This window comes from Eubalaena glacialis, chromosome 8 (genome assembly GCF_028564815.1).
Source record: "Eubalaena glacialis isolate mEubGla1 chromosome 8, mEubGla1.1.hap2.+ XY, whole genome shotgun sequence".
In the NCBI taxonomy this organism is placed as follows: Eukaryota; Metazoa; Chordata; class Mammalia; order Artiodactyla; family Balaenidae; genus Eubalaena; species Eubalaena glacialis.
In genome coordinates, this window is record NC_083723.1 from 118,004,931 (window position 1) to 118,019,249 (window position 14,319).

At 36.5% G+C, this 14,319-nt stretch overlaps 1 protein-coding gene and 1 pseudogene across 1 annotated transcript; both read left to right on the top strand.

The window, feature by feature from the left end:
• The first annotated feature begins 435 nt into the window (after nucleotides 1-435).
• Nucleotides 436-1,334, top strand: LOC133096687 (olfactory receptor 2A2-like; annotated as a pseudogene).
• Nucleotides 1,335-11,810: 10,476 nt separating this feature from the next.
• On the top strand, nucleotides 11,811-12,736 carry LOC133096527 (olfactory receptor 2A7-like). Its single transcript, XM_061198137.1, is given in 2 exon segments — nucleotides 11,811-11,973; nucleotides 11,976-12,736. Coding segments are annotated over 2 exon segments (924 nt in total).
• The last annotated feature ends 1,583 nt before the right edge of the window (nucleotides 12,737-14,319 follow it).

The window sequence follows — 14,319 nt, forward strand, 5'->3', positions numbered from 1 at the left end:
TTCTGGCCTAAAAAGTGAGCAAAAGTAACATGAATCATTTCCAAGCTAAAGGAGTTAGGAGCAGATACGCATCTTCATCTGTTTCCCTACTGTGATCCATTATGTTGATACTCATGTAAATATTGTTAAAGTAGTGAAATAATTAGTTTCTCTATAAGGAAACAGAAAAACTGAAGTAGAGGATCAAGAATAAAATTACTGACTCTATTACTCCACAATATTATTTTTACACTATGGTAAATACTTTGTTCTTCCTTTATAAATGTGGTTCTGAAATATTTGCTACATTAAGACTGAAAATAATTGAAACAGAACAGAAATTAGTATGTGTTTCCTCTGAATTCTTTTGAATTAAATAACTTCAATTTTTATTAATTCTTTAGACTAATCTTTCTGTCATTCTTCTGTCCTTGGCAGACTATCTTTAGATGTGACATGGGTCACATCTTGATAGGATTTCCACTCAGTGCAGAGATGGAAGTGTTCCTCTTCTGGATGTTCTCTCTATTTTCTGCCTTCAGCCTGCTGGGGAATGACATGATCTCTGGACTCATCTCTGCACCCCAGACTGCACACCCTAGTGTAATTCTTCCTCTCTTACCTGTCATCATTGACATGTCCTATGCTTCCAACAGTGTCCCTGAGATGTTGGTAAACTTAGCAGACCTGAATAGAACTCTCTCCTTTGTTCCATGCATAATGCAGACATTTCTGTATTTGACTTTTGCTCACATGGAGTGCCTGACGTTCGTGGTGATGTTCTATGATAGGTTTGCGGCGATTTGTCGTCCCCTCCAGTACACTGTCATCATGAACTGGAGAGCGTGCACGGTCCTGGCCATCACTTCCTGGACATGTGGATTGATTCTGGCTCTGGTACATGCAATTCTCCTAAGGTTGTCCTTCTGTGAGTCCTAGGAAGTGGACCATGTCTTCTGTGAAAACCTACCTGTCCTCAAACTGGCCTGTGCTGACACATGGATCAGTGAAGCTGTCATCTTTGCTGCCTGTATATTTGTCTTAGGGCCCTTTGCTTGGTGCTGGTCTCCTACTCTAGCAGCCTCTGGACCATCCTGAGGACCCAGTCAGGAGAGGGCTGAAGAAAAGCCTTCTTTCTTCACCTGCTCCTCCCACCATGGTGTGGTTGGGCTTTTCTTTGGCACTGACATGGCACTGATATGGTCCCCGTACTCTAGTCAAAGAGGAAATAAGAGAAAAAGCTGTTATTGTTTCACAGTCTCTTCAGTCCAATGCTGAACCCCCTCATCTACAGCCTCAGGAATGCTAAGGTGAAGGGTGCTTCATGGAGAGAACAGCAGAAGAGGTCCATGTGAGGGGTGGATAGAACTTCTGGCTAAGTAGAGCCTTCTTCCTTTGGGATGTGGTCGGAGGATGACTTCAAGGTCAGAAAAATTACCTAACAGCAAAATTTGATAAGAGAATCTGAATTGTCCAAGACACCACCTGAAAATAGGAAAAATTTTGATGTGCAAGTTTCATCTCTGGTGTTAAGCATTTTTGTTCAGAGATGAGACATCTGGATTATCCATATGCTTAAAGCCATAAAAATCTAAAGAGCACAATTTTTTCAAGAAATGGATTAACAGCTTATTTTTTAAATTCTTGTTTAATTATTGAAACAATGTCATTACACTAAGTAACCAATTCAATCATAAGCATTCAAATTGCCTGGTAACAAGTGTTATTTTTCAGGGAAATGAACACCCAGAAGGAAAATTCCTGGCAGCAGAATGTTGCTCAATGCATACAATCATTGCAGAACTAAATGTCTCTACAATATCAGTTATGAGTCAAGTGAAGACAGGACTGGGATTCACTGTTGGATAGCGAATAATTTCCAAGTCCTCTGACAAGAGTTGAAAAATACTTAGTATTGACCAAAAAAAGATAACACTGTCTCATAACCCATTATAGAAATGTTTCCATCCCTCCTTTACTTCTGCTTTCATTTTTACCTCTCACCTACGTTCTCTTTTAGTCTCCCATTTATGTTTTACAACATGCATAATTAAAGGCAGATTTATTCTCTAATTACCTCACTTTCCTACTATTTTTATATCTCTTAACAAGGTTTTCCCTGAAGCTTCTGCCTTTTTATTTTCCAGACTAGCAGAGTACTTTCAGGCAATAATATTTCACTTTATTGTGTCTCTCAACCATTAAAAAAATAAAAAGTTAAATAGTAAACAAATATATAGTAGAATATAGTAACATACTAGAGACTTGACTTCTTAATGGGCAAAGATAAACCACACTAATGATTATGCATGGAGTGGGACTTCCAGAAAATGTGATGCAAAATGACCATTACTTCTAAAACAAACTTTCCACTCCTGGATGAGTTTTTTCCCCTCATGAAACCAAATTATTAAAACCCCTTTTTTTCAGTAATCTTGTAACTACTATATTTTAATTAAAATTTTAAGTGCAGGGAGAAGATTTTCTAGATTCACTTTAAAAATAAATTAGTATGTGTCTTGACTATACCAAAATAGCTGGTATTAGATTTACCCTCCCACCATATATAGCTATACGATCTCAACAACATATAGAAAACAACTTTTGTCAATTGTTGAAGAAATGGAGGGGGATGCATATGAGGTGAATACATTGGCCCAAACTCTCCCAGGAAGGCATTTTCCTGGACTTTGTACAGGAATATGGAACCCAAGGAGGGATCAGTGGTCTTGGTGACCAGAGGAAGCAGTGATTAGAGTTCAAGGCTGCTAGATCAGTTAGGAATTGAGGGTCAACGTCCCATATGAGGAGAGCAATAGAGAGAGAATCCTAGAAATATTCATGTTAAAATGTCGTTTGTTTCCTGAGTTAACTCCCTAGCTATGTGAAAATGGGCTAAGGAGAGACCTAGCAGAAAGCAGCAGCAGCAGCTGGAAGACTGAAAGAAGAAAAAAAACTCACAAATTCCTGGGAAGATGTTAGAGTTCAGATCCAGCCAGAATGGGAAGAGATTGGTCAAAAGCAAACAGAACAAAACAAAACTTGGAAACTCAGATGGGGCTCTAGAAATTCCATGTCTTGGGAGAATTCCCATGTCCTGGGATTAGAGGCTATGTTACTTACCATAACACAGCTTAAAACTAAGCCTTAAGAGGAGCAAGGTGATCTTCAAGTAGTCTAACTGCTCTCCAGAAAAAAAAAATCTCAAAACTCTTGAGAGTTTCTGTAGCATATTGTCCATAACTTCAGCATTTAAGAAAATCCCTAAACATGCAAAAAATGATTGATAAGAGATAATAAGTTACTAGGAAAAAACTCACAGATCATTCAGATATTGGAGTTAATAGAAAAGGATATTAAAATATCTATAATTGATATAAAGGAAATAAAGGAGAGAATAGATGACAACATGTAGTATTTCGATTGAAAATAAGAATCTGATTTTAAAAGTCTAGTTACCATTCTAAATCTTTCCATAAAAGAAATCTGACAAATAACTCATTAGATGTATTTTACAGAAGACAGGCTACAACTGATGTCAAGATTAGTGAAGTTAAAAACAGTTCAATATATATTGCCAAAACTAAAGAGAGAAAAAAATAAAGAACTCAAGAGGGCAAAATGGAGTTGTAAGAAAGAGTCAAAAGGTCTAACATACATGTAATTGGAGTCCCATAAGGAAAAAAAGAGGAAAAAATGGGATAGGTGAATTACTTGAAAAAAAATAATGACAAGAAGTTCTAAAATCTGATAGGCAATATCAACACACCGATTTAAGAAGCTCGGGAGAACTCAAACAGGATAAATATAAGTAAAACCTCACTGAGAAATATATTAGTCAAACTGCTGAAAATGAAAGGTAAAAAAAAAACATTACAACTGGCCAGGAAAAAAAAAAAAAGTCCATTACTTTCAAGGGAACAGCAATAAGATTATAGCTGACTTCTTAACAAACATCATGGAAGACAAAATAAAATGGAATACCATCTTAAATTACTGAAATTAAAAACTGTCAACATAGAATTCTATACACAGCAAAGCTGATCTTTAAAAATGAATTCTCTAAACAGATAAAAAGGAAACTTGGAATATTAGGAAGAAAGAACATGATAAGAAAAATTATGAGTAAATTCCATAGGCTTTCCTTATCCTCTTGAGTTTCTCAATTATGTTTGATGGTTCAAGCCAAAATTATAGCTTTTTTTGGTACTTTTCTAAATTTATGTAGAGGAAATACTGAAGAAAATTATAAATTGGAGAGAGTAAAGAGATGCAAAAGAGATAATATTTCTATACTTCATTCAAACTGGTAAAAAAATGACATCAATTGACTGTTATTATATATATATATATACACACACATATATATAATATAATATCTAGACAAAGCACTAAACTATAAAAAGCAACCAAAAAGCTATACAAAGAAATACACTAAAAACACTATAGATAAATCAAAATGGAATTCTAAAACAATATTCAAGTAACCCACAGGAAAAATAAAAAATAGAGAGTTGAAACTGAAAACAAAACAAAAAAAGTAAGACTTAAGCCCTAAAGTATCAATAATTAGATTTAATATAAATGGTCTAGATGCATCAATTTAAAGACAGAGAATGACAGTGTATTAAAAAGCATGACCCTTACTTCTATCTGTTTCTTGAATGCTGTCTATGAGAAACTCACTTCAAGTTTAACAACATAGGTGGGTGGACTTAAAGAATGGAAAAAGATATATCATGTAAACATTAATGGAAGGAAAGCAGGAGGAGCTATATTAATATGAGATAAGGCAAAGAAAATTTTCAGAAACAAAGAGGAACTTTACGTAATAAAAAGTTTAATCCACCAAGTAGACATAGCAATCCTAAATGTGTATCACCAAACCAAAGAGCTTCAAAATATATGACGCAAAAATGTAGACAAATCCACACATGGTTAGAGACTTCAGCACTGCCATTTCAAAAACTGATAGAACAACTAGAGAGAAAATCAGCAAGAATATGGAAGAACTCAACAGCTCCATCAACAAAAAGAATCTAATAGTCATTTATAGAACATTCCATAAAATTTATAGGACAACAGCAGAATGCACATTCTTTTCAAGTGCTGACAGAACAGATAGATCTATTCTAGCCTGTAAAAACACCTCACCAAATCTAAAAGAAATAATCATATGGAGTAAACTCTTCAACCACAATGGAATCAAACTAGAAATCAATATAAGAAAGACAGAAAAATCTCCAACACTTGGAAATTTTAAAATACACTTTAAAAAAACTTATAAGTCAAAGAAGAAGTCTCAAGAGAAATAAAGAAAATATATTGAACTGAATGAAAATAAAAACACAACATTTCAAAGTTCAGAGAGGGAAACATACCAATAAATGTGTACAGTAGGAAAGAGGCAAAGTTTCAGATGAGTAATAGATGTCCTTACCTCAAGAACCTAGAAAAAGAAGATAAAAATAGATTCAAAGCAAGCAGAGGGTGGGAATTAATGAAGATTAGAACAGAAAACACTGAAATTTAAAGCAAAAAAAAAAAAAAAATCGGTAAATCAGTGAAGCAAAGAGCTGTTTCTTTTAACGAATCAATAAAATTTAGAAACCTCTAGCAGGATTTATAAGGAAAAGACACAACCTAAAAATATCAGAATGAAATGGCATCACTGCAGACATCAAAGGATAATAAAGGAAATTATAAACAACTCAACACATATAAATTTGACCACTTAGACAAAATGGAACACTTCCTCAAAAAAAAACAATCACAACTCACCCAATATGAATAGACAATTTGCATAGCACTATAACCATATAATATGAATTAAGAAAATTCATAATTTTAAAATTACCAAAAATCAAATTTAAGAAAGTGAAGACTTATGTTTACACAAACACACCCCGCCCCCCAAAAAAGACCCTGTACGTGTATGTTTATAGCAGCTTTTTTTGTAGTAGCTCAAAACTGAAACAATCCAGATGTCCATCAACAGGTGAATAGTTAAACTGCGATACATAGAATACTGCTCAGTAATACAAAGGAGCAGACCACTGATACATGTATCAACCTGGTTGAATCTCCAGAGAATTATGCTAAGTGGAGAAAAAAAAAAAAAAGCCAAGCACAAGAGATTATATACTAATCACACTGTATGATTCCATTTATGTAACAATTTTGAAATATCAAAATTATAGAAATATAGAACAGATTTGTGGTTAAGGACAGAGTGGGTGTGGGATGGAAGTTGATGTGGCTAGAAAAAGGCAACATGAGAGATTCATGAAAATGAATCTGATGAAAATGTTATTATGCACCTTGACAATATAGTGATTATGATATTGTATCATAGTTTTGAGAGATGTTACCAGAGGGGGAGCCACATTCTGGAAAAAGATATCCTCAGTACCTATATTCAACAAAATGCTTACGTCCAGACTCTCTAAAGAATGCTTACAAATCAACAAGAGGGGAAAAAAAACCCCTCAAAAATTGGGCAAAAGATTTGAACAGGCACTTCATAAAAAAGGATATCCAAAAGGTCAATGAGCATATGATAATGTGTTCAATACAATTACTCATCAATAAAATATAAATAAAATCACAGAGAAATACCACAATGGTTAAAATTACAAAATTAATATCAAGTGCTGGTAGGAATATAAAATTATAAATCCACACTGGAAAACTGTTTGGCAATATCTACTAAAAATAAATCTGTGCCTATCCTATGGTTTGGTAATGCTATTCCTTGGTATATACCCAGTGAAAACATGTATAAGAATATTTGTAGAAACTTAAGTTACAATAGCCAAAAACTAGAAATAACCCAAATGTCCATGAACAGTAGAATAGATGAATGAATTTTGGAACCTTCATATTGAATATTATGCAGCATAAAAAAGAATGAACTTCTGATACCCAAACAACGTGGGAGAATCTCAAAAACATTATATTGGGTCAAAGAAGCCAGAGACAAAAGCATCCATAGTGTGTAATTTATTTATATGAGATTCAAAAACAGGCAAAACTAATCTATGTGATGGAGGTCAGAATAGTGGTTACCTCGGAGTAGGAAAGTGATTTCTAGCAATGAGGTGGTCACAGGAATTTTCTCTTGTGATGGAGATGCTCTATACTTTTGTCTGGATGGTGCTTACACACGGGTATTGATATATGAAAATTCATTGAACTATACATTTAATATTTATAGCTCTAGCACTTGGAACTTTTGACTGGCAGACCACGTGGATCTGAAGGTATCTCTGGTAGATAAAGATGTCTCTGGTAAGCCCCAATGGGTGAATCATGGGACAGGCCACAGGGACTATGCATCAAGGCTTTCCATCTCCAGCAGAAGACAATACACCTTTCTCAACACCATTCCTCACATATTGCTGAGACTTGGGAGAGACTAATCTTAGAGTATCAAGTTACTACAAATCCAGAGTTGCCTGTCTTGAACTGAGATGCTATCAGACCGACCAAATTATAGGAGAGAGTGATCACAGCAATCATGCATCATATACTGAATGTGGTATAACTTAGGACAAGAGCATGTGCAAAAGACGAAGTAAGTTGGATGGACAGTTGGCCCAGATCCCCATATCACCTATATCACTGATGCTTCTCTCTAATGTATGTATGTATTTTTGTGTATGTGTGTGTGCACACGTGTGTATTATCTCCAAGAGATTTCCTACAACCAGTTGACAATTTAGGAAGAAAGGCCTGATACAAGGATGATTTGGCTAGATATATTGGTGCAATATATGTAACACTCAGGTGGGGGGCCTTAAAGGTAATTAATGAGGGTAAACTTGTCATTGCCCATAGCTAGCCATTCAACTATTCCTCTACCTTGTGGAGAGAATAGTTTCCTGAGATAAGAATATTCATGGACTCCTGAAAAATGGCAAATGGGTTGATTGGCTGATAATGGATCTGGAAGGAGAACAGTTGGAATATTGGGTGAATGGAGGTATGGGAAAAAGATGTGGGATGGTACACAAAGTGTATGAATCTGTACATCCCATATTCATGCCAACCAGAGACATCATTGCAGAAGAGGCATTAAACAACCAGGTATAGCCAGTAAGTGTCAGGCAGCCTCTGCTTTCAGCCACTCCAGTGCTTACACAGTGAGCACACAAATGCATTAGGCGTGGTAACAGAGACGGGGGCTTTGCACCAGCACAGTCCGCACCTCACCAAGGCTGCTTTACTGTGCTGAGTATCTGTTCTGTTAGCAGCAAAGACCAATGTTGGGCCCTCAATATGGTACCTTCCTCTTAAGGAGACCAATAAGTCAGTTGGTGGCATGCTGATTCCTTCCACCCTACAAAGGGCAATAATTCACTGTGAGTGCAGATGATACACATCACAAGTATGACTTTCCCTTTCTTGTGTGCGGTATCTTGATTAGTACCTCTATTGGAGGGCCATTAGATTATCTGATTTCTGATACGGTTTCCCACGTAGTATCACCTCAGTCCAATAGGCCCATTTCACAGCAAAGGAAGTGACAAAGGGCAAATGACCAAGGGATTCACTGGTTCCAACACATATTGTATTGCTCAGAACTTGTAGACCTGATAGAAATTGTAACCTGACACACAGATTTAAGGCAGTGGATTGTTGATAACACCCTGAAGAATTGGAATACTGTATTCCTTCAGTATAGACTGTGATAGTAGTATTTGCCTACTCTGATAGGTAGAATACATATAACCAGCCCCACCATAAGGGTAAAGGGGACAGGAGTTGGCCTTCTGCTTTTACAGAGCTCTATCTTTCCCATAAGGGCAGGTCCATAAATTATCAAAAAGGGAAATTTTTCAAAAGCAAGCTTCACTCAGCCCTTGTGCCTTATTCATTCATCCTCCAGACAGATCAACAAGCTGCAGGGCATGTCCAACGTGAAACCCTAACAGGGGTGCCCACACATTTCCAGATCTGTGCTCAAGGATGTAGCTGCTGAGTTGCTATCTAAAATGATTTAATGGTTATTACCTTTGAATACAAGTTTATTCTCCTATAAGGTTTACGGTAGCTGGGAAACAAGACTATGTACACTAAAAGAAATATGGCTTTGGGAATTAATGTCAAGTTTCTATTTCACTGTCAGACAATAACCAGGGATGAATCTCTGCATCTCCTGAGTGCCCCTTGAATGTTTGGGAGCTGGAACAACATAAAAATTCATGAAACTATAATAAATTCCTGTATTTGGGTACCTGTAATATTCATGGGGTCACCAGAGTATAACTTAATATGTGTGTATCCTTTTAATTATGAAGGTATTTCCTGTTCTTATCTTAACCTCTAAAGGTCTCGCTATGTCTCTGGCTTCCTCAGAGACAGAGATTGCCAATCCTCTTCAGTCTCAGAAGGGGAACAGTGGTTGGCTTCTTTACGTCTCTACAGGGAGCACACTGGTGTAAGTGCGACCTGCGGTCTCATGCCCTACACAAAGCCCTCATGACAATTGAGAAGGTGCCCTGTGGAGATAATAAGTGAATAAAGCCTTCTCTTCTCTTAGGCAACATGAATAAGCCAAGATCCTTCCTTGGCAGTTCTCAGAGGAGGAGCAAGCCTTCCAGCACCATCAGGAAATTTAGCCACACCAGGTACGTTTGCTTTTTCTGCATGAAGATTTTGTGAGGTCCTTACACAAAAATCATCCCTAGATACACAAGTTTCTTAATTACTTTTGTGAGTTCTGGTCCAATATATTTTCACATCATTTTCATTGCCTGTTAGCTTTCACTGTCACTCTTCAATATCATGCAAAAGTATATTTTTATTAATGCTCAAATTTTTCTCATTGATAGTATAAATAGTAGGCTGAGTAAAAGATACTATTAAGCAATATATCAATATGTTAATATAATCAATATATGAATGGTTATTTTTTACTGGTAGCTATTTTTAAGGTAACGAGATAAGTGTGTACGACTTTCTGGTAAATGTTTAATATTAATCAAAAAAGTCCAGTACCTTTTTATTTTAAAAACTAGGCTTAAAGTACCACATATAGAGGGAAGTCAAATATCTAAATATATAAGGACAAATATTCAGTTATTGGATAAGTGTACAAATAGTTATGTATTTATGTACAGTATTATGAGACCAGAGTCTAAGCAGTTAGTATGAGTTCAGAGTTCCTATCATTGATAGCTCCACCCTCAGAACAATGGTAGGTATGTAATAGGAAGTCAATAAATACCAAATTATTTTATCTTCAAACTTCTGGACCTGACACTTATCATTGGAATAGCAATAGGGGAGTAACAAGGCAAATGGGATGATTTTTAAATGGGTTGATAATTTTATAACCATTTAAATTGAGAATTACTGCTCACTCTTGCTCTCTTCAAGACGAGATGATTTTACATTAAAAAATGGGAATAAAATTTAAGCAAGAAGGGCAATATCATGTTTATACGTACATTCTAATTGTGGAATCATAGAGTAAGAAAGATGATTTAGTTCAATCTCTCAAGGAATTTAAAGACCGCTTTGCAGCATCCCTCACAGAAGTCCTCTAGCTATTGCCAATCACGTGCAGAGACAGTATCTAAAACTGGGTATTTCTAGAGTGTTTATCAATATTGAGTCAAAATCTAACAAAGTTACTGAATCTGTTTTTATGTTTAGATAAACAACACAGTACAAATCTATTCAGTCATTCATATAAATGTTCATCTAAGCATTTTGAAAAACTAAATATGAAAAAGTAGATTTTAGGCTGAAAATAAGTCATTATATTTGAACAAGAAGAGATTTTGTGCAATATTAGTTGTGGAGGTGACAACAGATGCAGGAGTAGAAAGTGTGTTTCGACAGGCAGGTGAGAGGTTAATGGCTAATGGTGTATCTGGGAAACGGTACATCTACCTTTAGTATACCCTGTCCTTGATGAGCCCTTCCAAGTCGAGATTAGACGTATTGCAGCTTGAGGACTTTAGCATGTGTATCAGTTAAAGGTCATAGTTTTTGGAAAAAAAAACAGAAGTAACTCTAATATGAGCAAAGAAAAGCAGAATTTATTTGAAGGATATGAGGTATCTCACTGAATGAAACAAAAACTATGTATTCTATTAACATGTGGCAACATAGTCATTGGGTTGGCCAAAAACTCTGTTCGGGTTTTTCGTACTGTCTTAACAGCGTATGGAAAAAACCCGAACGAACTTTTTGGCCACACCAATATTTTGAAAAATTAGCCTCTGCTAAAAACTTAACAACAAGAAAGGAAATATATGTATATATGTGTTTATGTGTATGTATGTATATATATATTTTAGGGTTACCAAATAAATTCTTTTTTAAAAAAATTTGTTTGTTTTATTTATTTATTTTTGGCTGCGTTGGGTCTTTGCTACTACCTGCAGGCTTTCTCTAGTTGCGGCGAGGCGAGCGGGGGCTACTCTTCATTGCGGTGCGCGGGCTTCTCATTGCGGTGGCTTCTCTTGTTGCGGAGCGTGGGCTCTAGGCACGCAGGCTCAGTAGTTGTGGCTCGCGGGCTCTAGAACACAGGCACAGTAGTTGTGGCGCACGGGCTTAGTTGCTCCGCGGCATGTGGGATCTTCATGAACGAGGGCTCAAATCCATGTCCCCTGCATTGGCAGGTGGATTCTTAACCACTGCGCCACCAGGGAAGCCCCAAATAAATGCTTTAAATGTTCATTTAAAAACACAAAAATTCACTGAAAGTGTCTCTGAACACTTTTTTATACCACAGAAAGGTATAGTTGACATAAATCTATTTTCAAAGACTTCTCTTTAACCATGGACATTAACTGAATTTCCTGTGTCATAGGGATATGGGAGACAATATGACATGTATCACAGAGTTCACCCTACTGGGATTTCCCCTTGATGCAACGATTCAGATGCTTCTCTTTGGGCTCTTCTCTCTGTTCTATGTCTTCACCCTGCCGGGGAACGGGGTCATCCTGGGGCTCATCTCACTGGACTCTAGACTGCACTGTACTTCTTCCTCTCACACCTGGCCATCGTTGACATAACCTATGCCTGCAACACGGTGCCCCAGATGCTGGGAGACCTCCTGAGTCCTGACAAGCCTATCTCCTTTGCTGGCTGCATGACACAAAGCTTTCTCTTTTTGACATTTGCTGTCACAGAATGTCTTCTCCTGGTGGTGATGTCCTATGATCACTATGTAGCCATCTGCCACCCCCTCTGGTACTCTGCCATCATGATCTGGAGAGTCTGCAACATGCTGGTGGTGATTTTCTGGACCACTGGAGTCCTTCTGTCTTTGATTCATCTAGTGTTACTTTTACCCTTACCCTTCTGTATATCCCAGAAAATCAATCACTTTTTCTGTGAAATCATGGCTGTTCTCAAACTTGCTTGTACAGATACACACATCAGTGAAACTGTGGTACTGGCTGGAATGATTTCTGTGCTAGTGGGACACTTCTCTTCAATTGTAATCTCATATATGTGTGTCCTCTGTGCCATCTTCAGGATCCAGTCTGGGGAACGTCAAAGAAAAGCCTTCTCCACCTGCTCTTCTCACCTCTGTGTGGTTGGACTCTTTCACAGCATAGCCATTATCATGTATGTTGGACCCAGATACGGGAACCCCAAGGAACAGAAGAAATATCTTTTCCTGTTTCACAGACTTTTCAATCCCCTGCTCAACCCCCTTATCTATACTCTTAGGAATTCAGAAGTAAAGAATGCCTTGAAGAGAGTGCTGGGAATAGAGAGAGCTTTATGAAAAGATGGTGGTATCAAGGTTGACAGTGACCTAGGAGTATATTATCTTAAGAGGTCCCAAACCCAACTCAGCATAAGATTATCTAAGACTCGTATTAAAAATAGAACTGTCTCCTGACCCACCATTAGATCACTGATTGAGTAGATGTAGGAAGTATTTTATAGAAATCTATGCCTTTAAATATTATCATTGTCCAAATATTATCTATAGCAAATTGTGATGCTATTGGATGTTATAGACCAGTATTTGGAAGCCACAGATCTAGAATAATACTATTTATAATTTCTTCATCAAGCTATGTTTCAGCCCCATATCTCCCAAAATGTTTTCCTCAAATCTCTAGTCCCTTAAGAGGGCTTTAAAAATAAATTCTGTGGTCAAATAAGTTTGAGAATTATTACATATTAAATGGCTCATTTTAGGGGACTCACAATTCATATTATCATACAGTAAAAACTGTAAAAATTCCTATGGTAAATAAAGAATTCTATTGCAGTTTTTAGCCAGTGTTTTCCAAACTTATTTGGTCACATGAAATTATTTTCATAACACTTAATTAGAAGTTTACTAGAACGGGAGATCTTGATACTGATTGACTCATTGTGAATATTTCCTGTAACCATCCTCTAGAGCAAAATGATTTTTTGTTCCTGCAAAGTGAGCCTCTAAAGAGGATGTAGGTCTAAACACCGTACCCTAGATCAGCCTGTGAGGGTCTGTGCTCTCTTTGGATACAGAAAGTGAGGGTCACTATCCCTACTCTTCAATGTTGGATCATCTGGAGAAAATAAATCCAACTCTCTGCTTTGTCTTGGATAAGTATTCCAAGATACGTCTCAGGGGATGACCTCATTCAATTTTAAAAATTTATTCTGTATACATTTTCCTACTTACTGACTGCATGAAATCAATCTATTTTTCTGTCTCAAGGCTTTAAAGAGAAAACCAGTTTTCTCAAGGGAATCTGGAAGGATTTGCAAAGTCGATCACCTACATAGTATATAAGCTTTAGAAAAGTTTAATCGTTGTGTTTAGAAAATAGAGACACTGGAGAAGTTCTGTAAGAGAATGTTCACAGGAACAGGTGCACGATGAATATGATGGATAAAAAGGAAATGAATGAAAGATAGAATGCCCAAGGGGCTAGTTGATCCTTTGGAGATTAAGAACAAAACAAAATAGGGAAAGTACATTCTTTATTGTTCATCGGTTATTCTTACAATGAAAAAATCTCAAATTATAGCCACACAAACAAGAATTTCCTGACACTCTATATGAAATGCCATGTACATTACTAGAATCTCAAAAGACAAAGGGTTAAGTGAGGTGTTTATGCAGTTACGAAAATTTCCTCCTAATGAAAAATATTCTATGTATTTTGTGGCTAAATACATAGACAAAACTTTAAGAATTTTTTTTCCTACTGCTGGAAGAAAATAACACTGTTTTTAAGGGGTATAAAGTAAATTATATCTTTTGCAAATTATGGTTTTTTAAAATGTTATCTTGGAATATAGTCAGGTCTCAACTACTTGAAAAGCAATAAAGCTTGGAGATAAGTAAAGGCTTCTAAACACAGTTAC